General features: G+C 45.4%; 1 protein-coding gene across 1 annotated transcript in view; it reads right to left on the bottom strand.

The window, feature by feature from the left end:
* DLG2 (discs large MAGUK scaffold protein 2) overlaps positions 1-19,634 on the bottom strand; it is a 907,935-nt gene that overhangs the window by 180,701 nt on the left and 707,600 nt on the right. Inside the window, exons 16-18 of the mRNA XM_081196960.1 lie at positions 15,519-15,674; positions 7,228-7,296; positions 3,183-3,339 (exon numbers count right to left, since the gene is read on the bottom strand). Coding sequence (XP_081053086.1) covers positions 3,183-3,339; positions 7,228-7,296; positions 15,519-15,674 — 382 coding nt within the window. The remainder of the gene's footprint in view (positions 1-3,182; positions 3,340-7,227; positions 7,297-15,518; positions 15,675-19,634) is intronic.

Genomic DNA, 19,634 nt, shown 5'->3' with positions numbered 1-19,634 from the left:
AACAGTTTAAAAAAATCCCAAACAAACAATTGATTGAAATATAAATTAGAATACAGTTTAAAATGCAGCTTAACATGCAGTCTCGTTTTAGTGGTAGCCTGTAGATCAAAGCCATAAGGGGAGAAAATGTCAAATATTCACCAGGGCCAACTATCCATGCTGGTGCTACATGGGCCAGCAAAAAGAGGAGAGGGAAAATTTATATACAAAATCCCATATAAGGGGTTCCATCAAATAAAATAAAATAATAAAAATGAGAGGGGGGGGGTGGTTAGACTGAGTTCAACCCAAAGGCCAGGCGGAACAGCTCCATCTTGCAGGCCCTGCAGAAAGATGTCAAATCCCGCAGGGCCCTGATCTCCTGCGGTAGGGCATTCCACCAGGCCGGGCCAAAGCTGAAAAGGCCCTGGTCCTGACTGAGGCCAATCTAACCTCCTTATGTGCATGCACACACACACACACACACACACACACACATGCGCGCGCACACACACACACACACACACACACACAAAATCCATCGCAAATTTGGAAAACGAATTGTGGAGCTGCAGTCCAATTCATTAAGAACACAGAGATCTCAAGCCCTGCATGGCTCATCTGAGAGTGTGCTTGGGGTGTATGCCATGCTCATTCATACCCACTAGATGGCAGACTTGATCTGAAGAAGAAGATGAAGACGAAGACGAAGAAAAGGAGGAGGAGGAGGAGGAGACGGTGGCGGAGGGGGAGTTTGGATTTGATATCCTGCCCTTCACTCCCCTTAAGGAGTCTCAAAGCGGCTAACATTCTCCTTTCCCTTCCTCCCCCACAACAAACACTCTGTGAGGTGAGTGGGGCTGAGAGACTTCAAAGAAGTGTGACTGGCCCAAGGTCACCCAGCAGCTGCATGTGGAGGAGCGGAGACGCGAACCCGGTTCAACAGATTACGAGTCCACCGCTCTTAACCACTACACCACACTTGCTCTCTTAAAGCAAATAAAATAATAATACTAAACAACTAAAGACATCAATAAAGCTTGGTTCTTTGCTCTTTAGGGGGGAAAGGGGAGCTGAATGTCAACCTGAGTTCTCTCCTGCAATGAATTGTTTCGGGTTCTCAGCATGTGAGATTTTTGGAAGCCCAGATTTGCATTCCAGTCTCATGGAAAAGTAGGCAGGCAGGACTCGACAGGATCAGAGAAGATGCCTGTCTGTCTCCCTCCCTGCCCTGATTTGCAGAGGACATATCTCAGTGCCTGAGCATCTGCCTTGCACAAGAAGGTCCGAGGTTAAATCTCTAGCATCTTCAGGTAGAGCTGGGAACAACTCACCTGAAACCCTGGAGAGCCACTGCCTGTCCAATGCAGACGCTATTGATGGACCAACAGTCCAACTTGGCAAGTTGCTATGCTGCTAAAAGGCAGGATTGCAGATAGACCAAGGAGAGACATTGCCAACACAGACCCTGTTTGCTGGACCAGGAACTGGAGGAGTGATCAAATCTCACTTTCTCTTGACCCTTGGTGGCTGTTGGAGTAGAACAGCCCATCATAGTGACGGATTTTGCCGGTAACTAGAGCTGGTAACTAGGAGGACGTGGGTGGCGCTGTGGGTTAAACCACAGAGCCTAGGACTTGTCGATCAGAAGGTTGGCGGTTCGAATCCCTGTGACGGGGTGAGCTCCCGTTGCTCAGTCCCTGCTCCTGCCAACCTAGCAGTTCAAAAGCACACCAGTGCAAGTAGATAAATAGGTACCGCTCCGGCGGGAAGGATGATGGGTGTTGTAGTCCAAAAAAAGCTAGAGACCCAAGTTTGGGAAACACTGGTCTACACTAACAGACAGGAGCTCTCCAGGTTCTTTGCCAGGGGCATTTTCCAGTCCTACCTTGTTGCATGCAAAACATGTGTTCTACCACTGAGATAAGGCTGACCAAGCTAAGGCTGGATGATAAGGGAGACAATTTGCTGCTAGCCCACCACTCCAATGTAGGATTATTTTTGGTTAGGGGTGGGGGTGGGGCTTCTGACCCACAGGCCTTCCCACTTGGCCACCAGGCCATTTCAGCCAAGCTGCAACCACTTGCTCTACACTTCATGACATCAGGTGTTGGTCGGGGGGAAAACCTGCCCCAGCCAAAAGTTTATCTCCTGCCTTTAAGAAGGATATTGACAAGCTGGAAGGTGTGCAGAGGAGGGCAACCAAGATGATCAAGGGTCTGGAAATCAAGCCCTATGAGGAACGGTTGAGGGAGTTGGGTATGTTTAGCTTGGGAAAGAGAAGACGGAGAGGAGATATGAGAGCCATCTTCAAATATCTAAAGGGCCATCACATGGAAGATGGAGCAAGCTTGCTTTCTCCTGTTCTGGAGGGAAGGACACGATCCAATGGCTTTAAGTTACAAGAAAGGAGATTCTGACTAAACATCAGGAAGAACTTTCTGGCAGGAGGAGCTGTTCAATAGTGGAACAAACTCTCTTAAGGTGGTCGTGGACTCTCCTTCTTTGGAAGTTTTTAAGCAGAGGTTGGATGGTCATCTGCCATGGATGCTTTGGTTTAGATTCCTGCATTGAACGAGGGACTAGATGACCTCGTGTTAGGATATTTCCGTTCCACCTTAAAAGGGAGCAGGCTTTGTGAGTCAGAGTCTGCGTATTTCCTGTTCACAGGATGTTTATGTTTCTATTGCTTTCGTTTCTCTCTGTGTTGGAGACACTGATACAGGCAGTCATGTTTTTCTTTGTTCTGGTCAACGCAGAATAAAACTTGTAAATAATGCTCTCCTGCGTGCGACTTTTGCTGTGCATTATCTGCTGATAGAGTGTGCATGAGCTCTGGAATGTGGCAAGATATTTTCTAGAAACTCATGTCGCTAATTGCTGATACTGCATGCCTATGGGAGATTGATGGATCGTCCGGCAGACGGACTTTGTCTCCCTGGCAGTATCCCAACATCTCGGCACCCCCTCCCAACTCTACAATTCTGATTCTTTCAAACTTAGTCCGTGAGATGGAGGTAATCACAATCCAATTCCCCTCCCCTGCTCTTGGTTAATATATGCCCAATATACTGAATTTTTTTTAGTTAATGGTGGGAACCCCATCTGAAAACAAGCCAAAAAACAGACCCCAACACAACGTAAGGGAAAGCTGCATTTTTTGCTTTAACTAAAAATTAAATCCGTGCGTAGGAAATACTTACAGATAAAATTTGGTCTCCCCTCTGAAGCTCTCCACTGAGGTCGGCTGGCCCACCCGCTAGGATGAAGGATACAAAAATGCCTTCGCCGTCTTCTCCGCCTACGATGTTGAAACCGAGCCCTGTTGACCCCTTGTGCAGGACAACTTTGCGAGGTTCTCTGTGGAAAGAAAAGGACATTGCTCATTCATTTAAGAGACCTGGATTCAGGACCAGCCCACCTATGAGGCAAGGTGAGAAGACTGCTTCGGGCAGAAGGGTCCACCAGGACAGCTGATCCCAATGTTCATATTTCTCGACCCCTGCCCCTTTGCTCCTGATTTAGATCTTCCCCGACCTCTTCTTCCCTTGTGGGGTGGGCGAGGGACCATTTTAAAGCCAGCCTCAGGTGCCAAAATGTCTTGGGCTGACTGGGTTGTATATGTCTCCTATTGAGCAGTTCCTTTCCATTTCCTTCCACTAGATGGACCATTGTGTTTGATTCAGTACAAGGCAGCTTACTGTGCTGTTGCCATATCCTTTTTTTTTTTTACTTTCTCCTTTCTCAGCTATCTCTTTGTGTTTTATACATTTTTATCAGTTTTTAACATATTAATTCATAATTAATTCATACAACAGAACTTCTCATCTTATACAATATTTGTTGGACTTCCGTCAACACCTTTGATGATTTTCCGTTCTTATCACGTATTTTGCATTTCTTAATTTCATATTACCTTTAATTATCTTTAACTAATAATTCTCCTCATTGTCTTTTTTGCAATATTTCAAATAATTCACCTTACAAAACTTCTTGCAAACCTACTAGTGTAATCTGTTCATCACAATTACTTTTCAAATAGTCTGTAAATTTACTCCAGTCTTCTGAGAATCTCTGGTCCCGCAGGTTTCGAATCGTTCTTGTTACTTTATCTAATTCTGCATAGTCCATCAATTTCATCCTCCATTCTTACTATTGCCTTATCCTAATATTGTATTGACCAATGAGATACTTCCCTTTATGTTGACATAGGCAAGCATATATAGACACATGCCAATGTAATCGGCAGCAACTGGGAATCCAATAGAATCGCAAATAGGTCCAAGTTATCTGAAATACCCTATCGCCTCATGTGAACCTGCCTGGATTTTGAGATCTTTGGAGAGGGTCTTTCTCCCACTTGGTGGGGTTCTGGGAGAGGGCCTTTACTTGCACTTCAAAGTGGCACAGTCACCTCTATCGATTCAAAACTCCGCTGCTCAGTTCTGCTATGGGCACAGACCTTTCGTTAAATAGAATGGACTGCTATAAAATACATTTCCTGCATCCGGCCAGTAGATGGAGCTGGCAGTCCAGTTTCTGAGCACCCACAGTTCTTGCCCGTCCATAGTTAAACACTTTTCATTCCTCTTTCTCTCTCTTCCCCCTACCTGCTTTACTCTATTTTTATTTCTCACCATGCTCCAGGGATTTTGGAGCAACAAAGATGAGATTCTTCAGAAGCTGCAGGCATGTGTAGCATCCAACATTGGTCAAATAATGTTTTTTTGTTTTTGTTTTAGGTGCAGACCAGGGGAAAGTAGGAATAGATGCTACCCACCAGAGAAGGGAGCTAAAATTGTTGCTGCAAAGAGACCGGTCCACTGATAAGTCCTCTGAAGACCCACTGAAATGGCGCCAGAAGTATAAATGGGGATTGCACTGAATAAGTTCCCAATAGATTGGGCGCCACCCCCCCAAAATAGCCAGAACAGGAAAAGGAAATCTCTGTTGAGCAGCTTTCCCCAACCTGGTTGTTGGCATCCATCTGTCTGAAGAGACAACGGAACGTGCACCTGGGGTTGAAGTCAAACCTCCGAGGAATCACAGCGCCTGCTGTGGCTGCAGAGACCGGGAACTCACAACTGCTGCCTCCTGCATTGTTTGATGCTTTTGAATTATGGTGCTTGAGGAGACTCTTGAGAGTCCCATGGACTGCAAGAAGATCAAACCTCTCCATTCTGAAGGAAATCAACCCTGAGTGCTCACTGGAAGGACAGATCCTGAAGCTGAGGCTCCAATACTTTGGCCACCTCATGAGAAGAGAAGACTCCCTGGAAAAGACCCTGATGTTGGGAAAGATGGAGGGTACAAGGAGAAGGGGACGACAGAGGACGAGATGGCTGGAGAGTGTTCTCGAAGCTAGCAGCATGAGTTTGACCAAACTGCGGGAGGCAGTGGAGGACAGAAGTGCCTGGCGTGCTCTGGTCCATGGGGTCACGAAGAGTCGGACATGACTAAACGACTAAACAACAACAAGAAAGCAGCACCAAAGTGAACTCCATGGGGCGCAAGCTTGGGTAGTGTGTATGGAGGTCCTGGGCTGTGATAAGACTCCACTCTCGACCTCGCTGATGTGATCCAAAGAAAAGCAGAGCAATACATTTGGCAGCATTTGCCGAAAAGAGTCGTACGACACAGCATCCAACCGTCTTAAGAACTCCACTTTGGTTCTGTGTAGGCTTTACTCTCAAGCCTTTTCTTCTCCTGAAGTCCCGCAAGACCATTGGCCATGTTGGCTGGGGCTGATGGGAGTTTTAAACCAAAACATATGGAGGGTACCCAATTGGGAAAAGTCGCTGCAGACCATGAACTCAGTGAAGGCTGGTCCATTAGGGTGACTGGGGAGCTAACCCACTAACCTCAGTTTGCCCTCAGCCAGCTCCCACCAGCTTCCTCCTGAGTCTCAGGTTTGGCCTTGCAGAGCTCAGCATGGAGGAGGATGGAGTCAGAACTGGAATTAGTTGGCTCTGCCTATCATGGGGTCCAGCTCTGCCTTTTTTGGACTTCCTTGCCTTCCACCCAAACGGTCCCAATAGGTGGCCAGCCACCTCTGCATGTCATGTACTGTACTCTGATAAAAGTCTTGGTGAGTTATCAACACAGAGAAGTCAGACGGGGATAGGATATACCTGGTTCCTCGAGGCCATTCTCCAGCTACCCCAGCAGTACATATTTTTCCAAACACAACAACTCCGTGAAGAAAAGAGGAGCTTAGTTTGGACATGGAAGTGAGCGAAACCTAAGATAAAGTCCATCTTTAGGCACCTTGCATGACTTCAGGGCTATCTAGTGCGGCCAAACTGGAATGAATGAAGCTAAGTCAGTCATGCCCATTACTTTCAACAATTCTGCTTTAAGACTGGCATTGAATACAGTCTATGGGAAGACCGTAGGAAGCTGCCTTATACTGTGTCAGACCATTGATTCATCTAGCTTTGTATTGCCTACACGGACTGGCAGGATTTCAGAGAGTAGCAGTTCTTTATCCTATCTGGAGAAGCTGGGAATTGAACCTGCAACTTTCTGTGTGCAAAGCAGGTGCTCTACCACTGAGCTAAGGCCCTTCCGCATACATTCAGAGCTGTTTTATAGTGTGCCAGACCCTTCATCTATCTAGCTCAGCACTGTCTCTACACTGACTGGCAGAGGTTTATGGCCTTCTACCAGGAACCTTCTGCATGTAAGGGAGATATTACCATGGATCTACAGCCCTTCACCATGTCAGCTGCCCCCTTCCAGATTTCCCCTTTCTTTCTGCCCCTATTTCCAGCAGCTACTTTGACATCAGCATGCTGTCACGTTGCCACGCAACCAATCAGGACTGGAAGATGTGACCATGTTACAAAGCCAAGTGAGAGCAAGGGCGAATGCTTGCTGTCCTCACTCTGAATGGGCAGGTATTTTTACCCCATTTCACAGAGCCCACAAACTATTGCCAGAACTGGAAGCGTGTTGTTTTGCGGGGAAGCACAGTGCTCAGGAAAAGCACACTGCCTGTTTTTGTCTGGGACAGATACAAAAGCTATTCAGGGAATAGTGGAAGGAGCACCTATTTCTGAGACGAAGCAGATTTGAACCTGCCAGCTGCCTAGATAGGGGAATGCCTGTGGCATCATAGGTAGCGCTGTTCTGAGAGCTAGGGAGCAGGAATGCACATATGAATTGCACACAGTTGTCCGTGTATGTAGACACTCAATGTGGCACAAAACTGGTGTAAAGCAATAACAACCCAAGTGAAACTCTTACCCTTCCACAGAAAGGCTCCGCTGTATGCTCACGGTGGGTGGCCGGGTCACTGTGCTGTGCTGGGAATGACTGCATAGACAGGAAAGAAAGGAAGAATAAATAAAAACATTTCCTCGCAAAGCCTCTCGGTCTTATTGCAACAAGCTCTGGACGATCCAAAATACGACATAGATCTGGGGTTCAGAGAAGTAATATGTGTGTTCCTGAGTGGAGACAGTACATTGGGCTAAGTCGTCATTTCGAGTTTCCACTAGCCACTCTGGGTGGCTTCCAACAAATTAAAACACCAAACACAGTAAGACATCAAACACTAAAAACTTTCCTATACAGGGCTTCCTTTAGAGGTCTTCTAAAAGTCAGATAGTTGTTTGTTTCCTTGACATCTGATGGGAGGGCGTTCCACAGGAATAATAATAATTTAGTAGTAGGCAATATGGGACGCGAGTGGTGCTGTGGGTTAAACCACAGAGCCTAGGACTTGCCGATCAGAAGGTCGGCGGTTCGAATCCCCGCGACGGGGTGAGCTCCCATTGCTCGGTCCCTGCTCCTGCCAACCTAGCAGTTCGAAAGCACGTCCAAGTGCAAGTAGATAAATAGTACCTTCCCGCTCCGGCAGGAAGCTAAACGGCATTTTCGTGCGCGGCTCTGGTTCACCAGAAGCGGCTTAGTCATGCTGGCCACATGACCCGGAAGCTGCACGCCGGCTCCCTCGGCCAATAAAGCGAGATGAGGGCTGCAACCCCAGAGTCGGCCATGACTGGACCTAATGGTCAGGGGTCCCTTCACCTTTACCTTTAGTAGGCAATGGTCTGGTTCAGCATAAACCACCTTTCTATGTTCCTATGCTTTGCATCTAAACAGTCCCTGGTCCATTTGGTCCCAGACATCAGATAACAGAGAGTGTGGAAGACTCTCTGCACAAGACCCTGAAGGGCCGTTGCCAGTTAAGAATGACCATCACTGGATGCCTAATTTGACCCATTTCTTAACAGCTAGTTGTTTCTCGGAAACTGCTGCAGGGAAAAATGATAAAATCAAGATTGTACACATTTCTCCCCAGCGTATACATGTCACTGGCTTACAGTAATTCCCCACAAGGCATGCTTAGATATCTCTTTGTCTTCAACAGCACGGCTTAGCTGATCTGTTATGCTGGAAAGTCATGGCTGTTGGTTATCCTGCATGGCACGTTCCACCAATTGAAAATATATTGGATAGTGGCTACTGACCCTGATAGTTATTTCTGCATTGCCAGATGGCATTGGTAATGCCTAAAGCAGCAAAATATGGAAAATCCACAGCTCTCATGTGGAGCTGTGAGCCCTCTGATGGCCTCCCTGAAGTTATCATGTGGGATCCACTGGTTTTATCAGTGTTGTGGCAAGCCCAGGATCAGTTGGGGGACCCTGCCACAGTTGCATAGATCTTCGTACGATCCAATGAGGAATGATTCATGCCTGGAATCCCATTGTTCTCACAGGTATTCCCTATGTTGAAGATAATGGGACATGCTCCTTCTGTATCCCTTTGGAGCACGATCACTGCAGCATGGATCTTCATGTGCCCTCTCCCAGGCGCATACAAAACTCCAGTTAGTTTAATGGAGGGATGCAGAGATGCAGGCACTTGTTCCATTGAAGTGAATGGGATAGATAAAGGCATTCTGTGTGCCTTTATCAGAGGCCACCCCCCACACCCACTGCCTGATTGGGAAAAATGTGTATGGAATTGGAATATGACGGGTAACCAAAATAGTTTACAAACACAGCAACTGCAGAACTGACTAGCTTGATGCTAATTTAACATGGTTGCTCTCTTCCCCCTCCCTGTCCTGTCTGCACAGATGACTTTGACGAGTTAATTGAATGGAACAGAAAAATGTAAAGTGGGCCAATGAGGCAGAGTTGGCAAATAACACAAGATACTTTTGACACAATGCAAGTCAAACACAGTTCCGTTTTGCAACTTCTCCGGGGAAACTGGATATGTCTGTCTGGCGTCTTGAGGATGCTTTGAAAAGGAACAGCTTACGGACTCCCTTTCCACCTGGGAAAGTGCAAAGAAGGACTACGGAACAAGCCAGCTAATGGAACTACTTCCTTTGAAGGAAAGGAAAGGAAACAAGCTGCAGAATTTTAACTCACCCTCTCCAATTAGTCTTAAGAAGTGTGCCAGAAATTCAAACCAACGTATGTAACGTCCGCATTTATGAACAAACATGCAACCAAAACAGTACATGGATTCATGATGAGCAAGACAGCTAAATTTATGAGCCTTGAATTTGTATACTGTTGGAGGTTGTGAGCTTCCCTCCCACAGTATTCCAGTGGAGCAGAACACATTGCACAATATTCTTTGCTTTGCGGCAAAGACAGGCAAGGCTATCTCCAGCAACATTCCACCATGTTTTGAACCATATTGTTTACTTTTATGTTATTTTGATTTGTTGGATGATCTGGAGTGCACACATCTGAACAAGCATCCTCAAAAAACAACAGCACAGTTGATAGCACACTATTGTCCATGGAAGTGGGGGTATGTGCAAAAAGTTTTAATTGAGTTGTGATAGGTGTAGAGACAGCCCAACATAGATGTTTTCCAAATCACTTCTCTTTCCTTCTGCTTTTTCAGCAAATTCTAGGGCTGGGTGAATATGTCAGTTTTGGTTTTTCTCAGTTCCTCAGTTTTCAAATTTTTAATTAACAACAACACCAACAACACAAGTCCTCATGCAAATTCATGTATTTTAGTACAGATTTCACCTAATACACACATTTTTTGCAAAGCAAATTCTCCCAATATAACGTATTTTAAATGTTACTTTCACTAATATATGCATTTTAACGCCCCTTTTGCTTCAGTATATGCATTTTTGTGCATATTACTCAGCAAGAGAACTGCACATCAAAATTTGGAGACATGTGGATTTTGGGGGATGCCTGTGTTTCTATTGTTTCAGCAAATGTGAATTAGGCAGCTTCATTTTTGAAATGTGGACTGAAACCCCCTCACCTTCTTAAAAGAAAGGGGGTTGCTCCGCAATCTTTTGAAGAATGGTTTCCATGCATGCAACCTGCCCTGTAACTGAATGCACCCAAAGGCTCTGCTGGTTGCAGAGGTGATAGAAAGTAAACTTGCAGCAGAAGTGTTTACATGTCTACACAGAGATAAGTCCTACTGAAGTCAATGGGGCTTACTGCTGAATAGGACTGAAGCTTCAATTACCGTATTTTTCGCTCTATAAGATGCACCAGACCACAAGACGCACCCAGTTTTTGGAGGAGGAAGACAAGAAAAAAATAAATCTTAATCTCAGAAGCCAGAACAGCAAGAGGGATCACTGCGCAGTGAAAGCAGCAATCCCTCTTGCTCTTCAGGCTTCTGGGACAGCTGCGCAGCCTGCATTCGCTCCATAAGACGCACACACATTTCCCCTTACTTTTCAGGAGGGAAAAAGTGAGTTCTATAGAGCAAAAAATACGGTAATTAAAGGTGGCGCATGCAGCGTGCAGAAACACAACAATCTCAACCACAAGAAGAAAAGGAAGGAAGGAAGGAAGGAAGGAAGGAAGGAAGGAAGGAAGGAAGGAAAGAAAGAAAGAAAGAAAGAAAGAAAGAAAGAAAGAAAGAAAGAAAGAAAGAAAGAAAGAAACAGGGAGGAAGGGAATACAGACTCCAAGGAAAAAAGCAATGCAGAAATAAAAAATGATGCATGGGCTGATGAATGAAATATTGTTTTCTATTGAATTAGATATAATAACTGAGTCCGCTCACAAACAGAAGCTAGGGCTGCGATTTCACCTTGGCACTCCAAGGCTTAAAAGCACACATGCAGTCAGTGCTGCTGGAGCTGATTAAATAAAGGCAGAGATGCCAAGCTCAGCACTCCAGGATCTCCTTAAAGGCTTAGCAAGATTTGGTTTGTGAAGTTCGAGAAACCGCCACTGTCGTTTTTATTATTAATAAAAGCAATAACAATGATGTTTAAGGTTGCAATCTTATGTAGACTGACTTGGTAATAAGCCCCCTTGAAGAGAGCGAGGCTTATTTCTGAGTAAACAGCTGTAAGTTTGTGAATGGACCAGTTGCCTTTCATAGAAAAACACTACTCAATGTGATTTGGGAAAATGCCAAAACGACAAGCACGGCAGCGAGATAAAAAAAACACCACCACATTCTGAAATGTTAAAATAGCAGGGGTGTGGGGAGTCAGAGAGAGGAATCAGCAAATTAACAGGGAAACAACAGGCAGAAGTTGCACCTCAGCCTTTATCACCTTGCTTTATCTGTTGGTCAGAAGCAGTGTTGGGAAACCTGTGAACCTATACAGACACTGGAATCCAACTCACATCAGCCCCAGCCATGGGGATGAAGGGAGTTGTAGTTCAGCAACCTTGGGGGGGGGGGAGTGATATAGGTCCCCCCCATCCCTCGCTGAAAGAGAGTCCTGTTTTCATCCGTGCAATGCTGGTGGGTGTACAATTCGTGCACACAGAAAGGGCACACTGTTCATGCACATAGAAAGGGTGTAGTGAAATTAGGGCCGCGAATGGCTGGAATGAAACATGGTTTATGGGAAACGAATGGATACTACTATCAGGTAGCAGACACAGGTCTGGTGAAAGAATCAAGCACCTTCAAGCAGCTACTGGGGTTCTGGAGTCCCATCACTGACTCATCCCTGTCCCCCCCCAAAAAAAAACAAAAAACCTGGTGCACCAATCAGTTTTGTGTGGTTGAGGCTGGGAATAATCAACTGCATGTTGAATTTCCCACAATGCTCCAGAGTGATGCTACGTTATTTATTTATTTATTATTACATTGATTAGTTGCTTAATGAACATTAAAAACAAGTATAAAACTACCTAAAGTTATCTGTCATCATCTATTTATATCTATCTATCATCTATCTATCTATCTATCTATCTATCTATCTATCATCTATCTATCTATCTATCTATCTATCTATCTATCTATCTATCTATCATCTATCTATCATCTATCTATCATCTTTCTATCTACCTACTTATCAGATCCCACTCCTATCTATTCTGCTAAAATATAAGCAGAAAATTGAGATCCAAAGGCCTGGGTGAATAAGAGGCCTGTTGCCTAAAATCACATAGTGATAGTGCCAGATGTGCCTCCCTGAGGATAACATTCCATGAACAAGGGGGCCACCACAGAGAAGGCTTGTTCTCTTGTTGCCACCCTCTCCACCTCCCGTGGAGGGGACACATACACAAAGGACTTGGGTGACGATTGCAGGGTCCAGGTTGGTTCACATGGGGAGAGGTGGTCCTTGAGGTATTTGGGTCCTGAGCCACATAAGACTTTATAAGTCAAAAGCAGCACTTTGAAACCGAGCCCAGAAATTATTTGGTACTTAGTACAGTTGGGCAAGGATTGGCACTACAAGCTCAGACTGTGTTGCCTCAGCAACCTGACCATTGAATTCTGCACCACCTGCAGTTTCTGAACCATCTTCAAAGGCAGCCCCATGTGTAATAAAAAGGTAAAGGGGCCCATGACCATTAGGTCCAATCGTGAATGATTCTGGGGTTGCGGCACTCATCTCGCTTTATTGGCTGAGAGAGCCAGCGTACAGCTTCCGGATCATGTGGCCAGCAGGACTAAGCCGCTTCTGGCGAACCAGAGCAGCGCACGGAAACGCCGTTTACCTTCCTGCCGGAGCGGTACCTATTTATCTACTTGCACTTTGATGTGCTTTTGAACTGCTAGGTTGGCAGGAGCACGGACCGAGCAACGGGAGCTCACCCCGTCACGGGGATTCGAACTGCCGACCTTGTGATCGGCAAGTCCTAGGCTCTGTGGTTTAACCCACAGCGCCACCCGTGTCCCTTCCCATGTGTAATACCTTGCGGTAATCTAACCTAGTGGGAAATCCAATTCTCTCAGAGCACTGGTGCGACTGCTCCTCACTGCTGCCAGATGAGTCTGCATCATGTAAGCCAGCCAATGGAGCAAGAGATCCAGCCAATAGCCGCATCAAACCTCAAGGCTGCCTTAGGTCCACCTTCCTCCACTATTGTGGCATATGAAGTGGGTGAGGATGCATTTGAGGAACATTTCCCCAACATGCTGTTTGCAAAGGTACCCAGAGCCTCTTTGCTTCAGAAGGCGGCCTCCTTATCTAAAAGCCATGGGCAGTTTTGCTTTAACAGAAAGGCAAATTTGAAATGCAAAGCAAACAACTGGATAAAATGAAGACCGTTCCTTAATCCATTTAATGTGCATGGGGGGAAAAAACCACAAACCCCAGTCTACTGAAGCATAACCTGATTTGCTCATCGCTGCAGACAATTTCAAACTTAAATGAGATTTTGTTCAGGTTTAATTATAAATAAGCTAACTCAACAAACCTCTTTTATTTTTACAGAGGGGGCATTGTGAATATTGCATCCCGGCAACAAACAACTAGGGCATGTTTGGTACTGAGAGCAGCACATGGGGCAGCCCTATACATCCCCATTGCGTTCAATGGGCTTACTTACAGTCAAGCATGCATAGGATTCTGCCTACTGGCATAGATAACCCAGTTATCCCCCCCTAATTTTTTTTGCAGTTTTCTAGCTCTAGGGCCACATTCCCTTTTGGGTAACCTTCCTGGGGTGGGCCAGGACAAATGTCTCTTCCCTGCCTGGATGGAGGGTAGAGAGGAGTGTTTGTTGAAACTACTCTGCCCCCTTCCTCTCCTGAACCCACCTACCACAGGCATGCGGCCCTCAGAAGCTTGCGCAGAAGGCAATGTGGCTGAAAAAGATTCCCCACTCATGTTGCAAGAGGTACCTAAAACAGCACACGCACCCCAGCGAAAAAGCCAGGAGCAGCAAATCTCTTATTGTGGTTTCCCCCTTTGCTCACCTTGGGCTACTGTTGCTGGGGCGAGAGGCCAGCTGGCAGCACTCTAAATACACCTAAAGAGCAAGCAAAGCCCTGGATGGCGCTTGGATATTAACTCGACGATATGCATCTTGAAACAAAATGTACATGAGCAGCACCGTCCCCGAGAACCGGTGTGAAATGGTTGATACAGTGGATTAGCTCAGACTGTGCCTGTGCCGCTGCTGAATCTTAATCCTTTAATTAATGCTAAGTTGCATCCTGCAGTGCTCAGCTGATACGTATCTCCCCCCCGAGAGGCAGGCTCCCCACCCCAATCCCCTGCATGCTTTCTAGGATGCCTCCGCTGTGCCCCCTTCATTTCCCTCTCGCTCGCCTGCTGAGCTACACAGCGGAACCAAACGCTGTCATTGTAAGGATGCGGAGAAGCATCTTCCTCGCAGGGAATGAATCAAATCTGTTTGGTACAGACACGACAAATCCCACAGTCTCCCCGAAGCTCGATTCCAGGACCTGCTTTGAGGGGGATCTCTGTGTTGCTCCTGGTTTTGCCCTTTAGCAAGCTACTCCAAGATGCTCAGGGGGGAAAGGAAAGGCCAACAGGATTTCTCATGCTGGTATCACAGAATGGACCTCAAAGATCCTCTCCTCCAGCCCTTTGCCAATGCATGCTACAGCATCCCTGATATTTATTTCCTGGCGTTTATATTCTGCCTCTCTTCCATCACAGAACTCAAGGTGGTTGTACACTTGGTTCCCAGGCTATCGCTCATCCAGGCACCGACCAGACTGAGATCTGCTTGGCTACAGTCATTAAAGAGTCGGTGCCATTTGGAGTAGACAACACTTGTCTAGGTGGGCAACAACCTCTTGACTCTTTCTAAAGCTAATTCCTATATGGTGCACTGGATAGATTGTTGAACTAGGACCCGGAAGACCCAGGTTCAAATCTCCCACTCAGCCATGGTGTTCACTGGGTGATCTTTGGCCAGTCACCTTCTTTCAGCCTAATGGGTGTGCTGCGAGAACAAAATGGGGGGAGAGGGAGAAAGCGACTTGCAGGAAAGGTGGGATATATAATGCAGCCAACTGATACATGTCCATCTCTCCCTTTCTGCCCAACATCCTTTCTCTGATGTCTGCGCTGCTGCCAAGGCCCCAAACCCAACCATACTTATATGTTGCTTAGAGAGCTCTCTGACTGAGCGGCTGAAAGCATCTTCTAAACACAATAAAAATGAATAAATATAAGGCCGGCCCTTTCCTCTTAAGCCAGTGAGGTGGAAGCGAAGTGAGCACAAGGTTGTTTTTTTTTTTCTGCAGAGGGAGCCTTCCTGCGGGGGTGGAAGGTGGAGCCTAATACCGCGCACTTGAGCCGCGCCCATGCATTCTCGTATGAGGAAGTGAGGAAGAAGCACATGCAGTACCTGATGATCTCAGAGTCAGGGAGCAGGCCTAGGTGGTAGTGGGGATAGGGAGCTGAAAGGAGGAAGCTTTTGTCACACTCGACAGGGGAATAGTGCCTAGGAGAAGGTGGCTTATCACAGAATTTGTTCACAGTGCTGTAAACGGGTTCAGGAGGCCTGGTGATAACAGAAGAGAAGAGTAAGAGGTTAGACAGGCACCCCGACATGCGCAAAACAGCCGGCCACACAGCTAATTTGCACCCCAAAGCATGCAGAGAAGTATCGACAAGAGAAGGGTTATATACACGCACCAAGGAAGGAAAAAGAAACTTCTGTTAAGTTACAATACGCTAGTCACAAAGAGTAAGAACGTGATAGGCACAGCACTGTACACAAGACAGCTAGGGGGAAGGAAACCGGTGACAACGCTGTGCCGTAACATACCGGTGACAAAAGTGTGCCGTAACAAACCGGTGTCAAAGCTGTACCATAACATTCAACTCTCAGTCTACAAACTGGTTTAAAGCGTCGCTCCTTACCTTCTGGAAGCCAACAGAACCCGCCCTGAAAGAACTTTAACTCGACCTGTACACTTATACTAAAGATCTAGGACATCCTAGCATTAAAGTTAGGAAGGCACATTCACACTACAAGGGAGGACAACGTGTAATAGCCGTAAAGTTGAAAGGCGTTTGGAAGCCCCTTCTAGCAAACATTTATGTGTGATGCACTGATGAATTGTGGAGAAACAACATACATGGCTCCGGTTTCTACAACAGTGGCTCCGAAGCTGTAGCCTTGGAAGCAATTGGGAGATCAGCTTTATGCTGCTGGAATGCCTGGAAAAGGGAAGGAGCAATGTAGGGTAAGGACCACCCCTTACTTAAAGTTGCTGAAGATTCAAATAGATATAAGCAGTCCAGTCTCCTACCCATTCTCTGTGGGCAATGGAGCGACGGTATAATTTAGCAATAGCAGAGGATCTGAGCAGTAGACTAAGTTGTTTCTTTGGTCCTGGATTCCCAGTGGGGCACAGGCTATGCATATCGGGCTCAGTGGTAGAGCATTGGCTCTGTGTGCATGAGGTTTGATTGCCAGCATTTCCAGGTATGGCTGGGAGAGAGACTCCCAGAGGAGCTGCCAGTCAGCACTGACAATACTGAGGTAGATGGACCAATGGGTCCTCCTCCCTATGTTCCTAGATCCAGCTCCTGCCAACTTCAGTTAAAAGGATCAGGTGGGAGGTGATGGGAGACTTTGGAGCGCTGTGGGCTAGATGGGTGAGGGCCCAACTCAGCTTCCTGGGGCATGAGGGATAGCTCAGTTGGTAGAGCACGAGACTCTTAATCTCAGGGTTGAAGGTTCAAGCCCCACGTTGGGTGAAAGATTCCCGCATTGCAAGGGAGGTGGACTAGATGATTCTCATGATCCCTTCCAACTCTACCATCCTATGATTCCTATGCTCTTCTTGCCCATGAGATATGCTCTAATTGTGTTGCTGTGTTAGTTGGCGAAGACCCACAGGTCTGGAAACCACGGTTCTAGACAAGGAGACCTACCAAACGGCAACAGCGAACAAAAAGGTGACATCTTGTCATAGTTACACTGTATAAATCAGGGAATACACTCTACACAGTATGCATAGTTAGTCTGAGAGTCATTGTAATTCAGCCAAGCATTTGAACAGAAGCTGATCATCTTCAATGTTAAAATACACAATATGCAAAGGGTGCAAAGACTACCGTCCGTTATGAACCAAAATAAGCATGCTGGACTTCTCTTTCCGTTCAGGCACTGCATGGCAAAGCCAGATCCAGCATCCTAAAGTCTCAAACAATGGACCTTTCATGATTCCCCGTAGAGGTTTCATCCTGCAGGCAACTGGCACAGCCGGGTTCAAGCGCTTTGCTTCTTACTTCTAAGAAACAGTTTTGTCAATCCGGGGAAATCTTTGTGAAAGCACATCTACAGAAGCTTCAAAGAAACTCACGAGTGTCTGCAGGATTCAGCCCCCCGCATCCAGACCTTCAGTCTTCTGGGGCAAGCCTTTACTCTATACTCTGTTGGCTAACAAAATGCACTGAAAACTCAAGTGACGCAGGCCGCCTAATGGTGGAAGAACAGAGCTGTAGAACAACACTTTGAAAAAAGAGACACACACAAAATCTCACCCTCTATGACATCGTAAAAGAAAACGAACCCTGAAAATAATTTTGAGTTCTTTTGGAAACATTGCAAATAGTTATGACATTCATAGCGGTATAAAAGCCAATTGTTTTAAAGCCCTTAAATATCATGAAAACAGAGATTACAATGAGTCTTGATGACTTTTACACAGAAGGAAACCATGTTCTCTCTCTCCAGGGTTTGGTGTGCTTTCAATAATACGGCATAGTGAGCAATAGGTCTGGCTTTCTCTATTGGTCTTCTTTGGCTGGGAAATACAAGGCTAAATGGACTTTTGCTCTGATCCAGTCCAAGTTACACCTTGCATTTTTCAAGCCCTTGTAGCATTCACACAGAACATATCATGTCTACCAGAGGGCAAGAATTTTGCACTATAATAGATAGAATAACCCTGAAACTTGTGATTGATTTTACTTCCTAAATCAGTGTTCTGTGCCAATCATTTAAAAGTGCATTCCACTGGTGTAATTGCAATTTAGCTCACAATGTAGTTTTTCACTCTCTTTAAACCAATTTTTGTGGTGAGCCAGCCACCATCAATTACACCCCAGCATTTTTGTTTGAAAGGGAACCATGTAGTATTGATTTGAAGGGATTTTGCCAGAACAGAATACTGACCACATTAAAAAAATATATATCCTTAGTTCAAAGAGTCTGTCACAAAAAGTTAGTTGTAGGGCCGAGAATTTTGCAATGTATCTCTTCACTGCCCCACAATTAATTCTGTTAATATTACATGTTTTAAGTTATATATGACCCTCTTTTACAATATGTAGAAAGAGGAGGTATAAACGTTTTTTTAAAAACCCAAATGGAACTAATACTGTGATGCCAATTTCCAACATTCTGTAATTTCCAATCATACTGATTCTGAGTTCCATACTTGAATAATGGTATTTCCCAAATTTAGAAAATTCGCTGTAACATATGCACATACATGCCTATCTGCATAATATAATGCTTAAAGCAAACCAATCATGTTCCAAGGAAATTTAAATCTCCAAATGAAGATTTGGAACATGGTGTTATGGCAGAGAAGTGAAAGGCCATTTGTTCTGAATGGCCTCATTAAAGTAAGGAGAAATGTTGGCAACTGTTTTTGACATAGCAAAATCAACTCCAGTAGATGTTTTCAATAGTGCTGATCAGTTCCTGCAAATGCTTAATAAATAAATAAATACCAGATTCAGCCTGCAACAGGGTCACCAACATTTTATAGGAAAGCCTACTGAATCCAGATTTTCTTTTGAAACACTCACAAAGCCAGTTTCGCAGATCCAAAACCACAGAAAAGGTCAACCGATTTTGAATGGGGAAAAAAAAAGTTATCTGGATCTGTCCAAAATTCAGGCCTGTTAACACATGTTAGACAGAGCTTCTTTTGCATTTCTTGCAAGTCAGTTCCTTGGCTGGGAACTATAGAACCTCAAGTGCAGTACCATATATGCAAACTATGCATAGGGCTTCCTCGCTCCCCGCCAGATTACACACAGAAACTATTTCTGAAACTGAGAGGAGCTTCAAAGGTAGCTTGTGATGAGGGGTAAAATTCAGCTTATAAAGAGCCCGTTTAAAAGTTCCACTGGATACTCCCTAGTTTCCAATTATGGCTTCATTCTTGATAGGACTACAAAGGGCTATTGACAGCATGTGAAGCAGAAATATCACATTCTCAGTACTGGGGCAGATTCTAGTTACGGTAGCCGTAGGCATATCTGTCTGTGTATGAGTCAGGGAATGTACAAATCTTGTCAATTTCAGTTTCCCGTTGTTCCAATCTTAAATGCAGTTTTCCTGCATCAGTTTTCATTCTTAAAACAAAAACAAAAATCTGCACAAAAATGCACACTTTAAAAAAAATGGATTTTCCCAAGTTTTTGCACAATCTTGCCTAATAAAAACTTTTTTTTTGCAAGCTGTTTCCCCAGCATAATTGCTTTTTCTACATTA

The sequence above is a fragment of the Podarcis bocagei genome (genome assembly GCF_964188305.1).
Source record: "Podarcis bocagei genome assembly, chromosome: 6".
Classification (NCBI taxonomy): domain Eukaryota; kingdom Metazoa; phylum Chordata; class Lepidosauria; order Squamata; family Lacertidae; genus Podarcis; species Podarcis bocagei.
Note: the sequence above shows the minus strand (reverse complement) of the source record. Positions and strands in the feature narration are given on the sequence as shown.